At 41.8% G+C, this 5,000-nt stretch overlaps 1 protein-coding gene across 6 annotated transcripts in view; it reads right to left on the reverse strand.

Moving 5' to 3' along the window:
* Positions 1 to 5,000, reverse strand: part of sema6a (sema domain, transmembrane domain (TM), and cytoplasmic domain, (semaphorin) 6A) — a 93,261-nt gene that overhangs the window by 14,410 nt on the left and 73,851 nt on the right. For 4 of the 6 annotated variants that reach the window (XM_077240394.1, XM_077240392.1, XM_077240395.1 and 1 more), the window contains one exon: positions 1,494 to 1,640. The exons of the other annotated variants lie outside the window; for them this stretch is intronic. In XM_077240394.1, coding sequence (XP_077096509.1) covers positions 1,494 to 1,640 — 147 coding nt within the window. The remainder of the gene's footprint in view (positions 1 to 1,493; positions 1,641 to 5,000) is intronic. 6 annotated transcript variants of the gene reach the window in all.

Here is a 5,000-nt window from a genome sequence, read left to right on the forward strand (position 1 = left end):
CAATCTCTCACAGTATTCTCATCTCATGACTCTCTGGTCTTGGGATTTCTGGCATTACGTCTCTATCCGCCATGCTAAGTCCACTACACACGGTGTTCCCCAGGGCTCTGTTCTCGGGCCTCTTCTCTTCATCCTCTACATGCTTCCATTAGCTCACATCATGGCTTTAACTTCAACTCAACTTTACATCCGTTCTCAACACAATGATCCTCTCCCCACAAACTCCATTTCAGCTTGTATTGATGCAAGAAATGATTGGATGACCAGTAATTTTCTCGAACTATACACTGATAAAACTGATCTACTTCTTATTGGTTCACCTTTAAATTACATCACGTTTCTGTGTTGACAATGTTGACATAATCGTTGACTCCTCTCCTCATTTCCTCGCTCTCTAAGTCTTCCTTCTTTCAGCTTCGTAATATTGCACGCTTACGTCTATTTTTAAATACCAAATATGCAAGTGACCCGAGTTCACACTTTCATCACTTCACGGCTTGACAACTGTAATTCTCTTTTCTATGGTTTACCCAATACATCAATAAATAAGATCCAATATGTTCAGAAGTCGGCAGCTAGAGTCCTCACTTGCCACATTACTCCTTTCCTTCACAGACTCCATCGGCTACCGGTCGCTTTCATATTCAATACAAGATACTCGTTATCACATTCAAAGCACTCCACCCCCCCCCCCCCCCCCCCCATATATCTGATCTCATCCATACTTACTCACTAGTCCGCATGATTTCTAAACCCACCCTAAAACATATCTATTGCTTCTTGTTTCTCTGATCCCGGACTTTATGATCTGACTCTTGTCATGTTCATCTTTTAAGTTTAATTATGTTACCTATTCAGTTAATCTGTATTGTTTCTTTGTCTACTGTCAGGTTTATTTGTATCATATTGTAAAGCGACCTTGAGTTTGTAGAAAGGCGCTATATAAAATATAAACGTATTATTATTTATTATTATTGTTACAATGGAACTTTATTGTAAAGTGTAACCACCACAATATTGAGGAAAGTAGAGCATGTTTCCTTAGACAGTTGTTTGTACTGATAATGAGCAGGATTGTATATGTTTAATCTCTCGCAGCTTCATGTGTGTCAGTGGTCTACGAGTGTGTGTGACGGAGCCGCTGTACGAGTGTTACAACGATGAAGAGCAAGTGTGTGTGACGGAGCCACTGTTCGAGTGTTACAACGACGAAGAGCAAGTGTGTGTGACGGAGCCGCTGTACGAGTGTTACAACGATGAAGAGCAAGTGTGTGTGACGGAGCCACTGTTCGAGTGTTACAACAACGAAGAGCAAGTGTGTGTGACGGAGCCGCTGTACGAGTGTTACAACGATGAAGAGCAAGTGTGTGTGACGGAGCCACTGTACGAGTGTTACGACGATGAAGACGATGATGAAGAGCGAGTGTGTGACGCTCAGCTGGAAGCAGGATCTCATCTCCTCCACACACACACAGGATCGTTCCAAGGCTTACCGGCACTCTTCTGCTGAGTCTCTGATGACACCGACACTAACGAGTCTCTCTGATCATCATCATCATCATCACCATGGGTCAGCGGATCCTTCGCTTTCACCATTCGACCCCGAACCAGCGGATCAGCAGGAGGAGTGGTGAGGAGACCTAATGAGCACACACACATTAACATCTCTCACACACACGCACGCACGCACGCACGCAGAATTACTGAGAAGTCTTGTTTTTAATATAATTCTTTTGAAGTGTTGGTGCTTAATGTAACACTATCTAGTGTAAATGATAAATCACGTTTGAGATTTGTGCTGGCTACTGTATACAGGCCACCAGGACACCATTCAGACTTTATCAAAGAATTTGCTGATTTTCTATCAGAGTCAGTACTGGCTGCAGATAAAGCACTAATTGTTGGTGATTTTAATATACATGTAGATAACGAAAAAGATGCATTGGGATTGGCATTTTCATTTCATTTAAAGACATTCTTAACTCTATTGGAGTTAGACGACACGTGTCAGGACCTACTCATTGTCGTAATCATACTCTAGATCTAATATTATCACATGGAAACAATGGTAAATGGACTGCATTTATAAAGCAGTTTCACAGACCAATGGCCACCAAAGCGCTTTACATATTGCCTCACATTCACCAATTCACTCACTCATTCATACACCGACGACGGTGTCAGCCATGCAAGGAGCCACCAGCTGGTCGGGAGCAGCGTGTGTGTGTGTGTGTGTGTGTGTGTGTGAGCAGCTGAGGCTAGGAGTCTTGCTCATGGACACCTCAACACTTGGTCAGGGGGAACCGGGGATGGAACCACCAACCTTCCGGTTTGTAGACAACCTACATGAACCACTGAGCCACTGCCGCCCAATGTTGATGCTGTTGAAATTCTGCATCATAGTGATGACATCTCAGATCATTATCTAGTCTCGTGTAAACTTCATTTTTCTAAGGATGCAAAGCCGACTCCGTGTTACAAATATGTTAGACACTTCTGCCACTAAAGATTGCTTTATTAAAAATCTTCCTCATCAGTTTCATCATCTCAGCATCCCAGATTGTGTAGAAGAACTCGATATTGCGACAAACTTTTAACTCTCTCTTTTCCAGCACTTTAGACACAGTTGCTCCGTTGCGCTTAAAGAAGATTAAAGAAAAATATTCCAACGCCGTGGTACAAGCACACTCACTCACACACACACACACACACACACACACACACACACACACACACACACACACACACACACACACACACACACACACACACACACTCACACACACACACACACACACACACACACACACACACACACACACACACACACACACACACACACACACACACACACACACACACACACACACACACACACACACACACACACACACACACACTCAGGCCCTAAAGAGAGCAGCCAGAAAAATGGAGCGAAACTGGAAGAAAACAAAACTTGAGGTATTTCGCATTTATTGGAAGGAGAGCATGATTTCATACAGAGAGATCTTAAAAACTTCTAGATCTGCTTATTTTTCAACCCAATTAGAAGAAAATAAACAAAACCCGAGGTATTTATTTCAAAAAGTGGCTAAACTAACGAAAAATAAAGCTTCAAGCCCAGACGTTTCCAAGCAGCACAGCAGTAATGACTTTATGAACTTCTTTACTTATAAGATTGATAATATCAGTGAGAAAATTATAACTATCTAACCGTCTACTACAGTATCGCATCAGACAGTGCAGTGTAGTCTCACTGAGGAAAAATGCTATAGGAGAGGAAGAATCTTTCTCTATTCTGTCACTGATGGAGTTTTAGTTCCTTCACTGTCGCCTTTGGCTTTTGGCTTGCTTAGTTGTGGACATTTTATATCTAACAATATTATTGCAACATTATTTTTCTGTTATCTCTGTAAAGCTGCTTTAAAACACTCTGCATTGTAAAAAGCGCTATATAAATAAAGGTGACTTGAATTGACTTGACAATCACTAACATCTTACACACAGACACACACAGACACACACACACAGACACACACAGACACACACACACACACACACACACACACACACACACACACACACACACACACACACACACACACACACACACACACACACACACACACACACACACACACTCTAACAGTAACACTAGTTAAACACAGCTGTGCTTCTTTCAGTTTCTCCACACATGATAACATCTTTCATGCTCTAATCAATATTTCATGTCCACTGATTGATTTATTTGATAAGTATCTGTGTAATAAGCCGGATAATTTACAGTGGGCTGATCATAATCAGAATAAATCCCAATTAAACTCACAACTACCTGACCTGAAACTGAACTATTTCATCAAACGGAGACAAGAAAATAAACCAGTTGCTGCAATGAAAACCTAAACTAACCCGACCCAAATACTATCAGTCCAACAACTACACAACAAGCTCAGATTACCTCACACAGTGTGTCGGGCAAAGATGGAGACACTCAAGAATCAAACATGTAGAAGCAACAAGACATTTCTGAACGGTTAGTTGATGAATTTATGTTGCTGATGTGGAGTTAACTATCTTCTGGTCACTGATTAGCATATTCTGTCATGATAATCTATAAATAGCGTTCCCGGGGGCGGGGTTTATGTAAATCTTAGGGTCTATGATGTCACTAACCCGGGAGGAATGTTGTGTAGTCTCTACCAGCCGTTAGTTGTAGTCCTTAAAAAGTGATTTCTGTAAAAGCAAATCTCTCCCTTTGCTTTGAACTTTGAGTGTTGTAGCTTTGCAGATGTTGTTTATGCTCAAACAGCAACATTACACACTAACTAAAGTTAAATAAATGAAATCATAATCAACCACCGCTTTAATCCACAGATAAACTCTCTCTGTTCACCGTCAGTCACAGTCATTAACATGATTTATTTAAGAAAGAGCCACGGGCCGCGAGATCAGTGTGACAGCTCTATTTTATAATTCATTTCCCACAGCCAGAGGACGATGACACACATACGAGATCCTCCTGAAAACAATCTCTAAACCAGACAAACACAGTGAGGAAGAGGAGGAATACGGGATTGAACAGGCAAACGGACACACACATGAAACAGCGGTTTATAAAGGAAAACAGGAGAAAATAAGGAAACATCAAACACACTCACAGAGAGAGGAACTAAAGCTGAAGGACAGACTGAGGGAAGATAATAATGAAGCTCTGGAGAATATCCCTAATAAACATGAGGATATGTAGGTCACAAACACCAAACACTGCTCAGCCAATCAGACGGAGCCGCGCTGTCGGGGGACTGATGTCAATCAAGAGTGTGTGTGTGTGTGTGTTTAGCCTGATTGTATTTCATGAATAATTTCTGCTGGTCTAGGGAGAAGCTGAGAGTTTATTCCCTGTAAACACACTCCGCCATTTGCATTCGCTGCTTCTAACCCACAATCCTTTGCTCTACGAGATCCATCCAATTAGAGAAGGAAGGGTCAGAGCGGGAAAC

The sequence above is a fragment of the Siphateles boraxobius genome, unplaced genomic scaffold, assembly GCF_051911475.1.
Source record: "Siphateles boraxobius isolate OS27281-9 unplaced genomic scaffold, OSU_SipBor_1 228, whole genome shotgun sequence".
Lineage (NCBI taxonomy): Eukaryota > Metazoa > Chordata > Actinopteri > Cypriniformes > Leuciscidae > Siphateles > Siphateles boraxobius.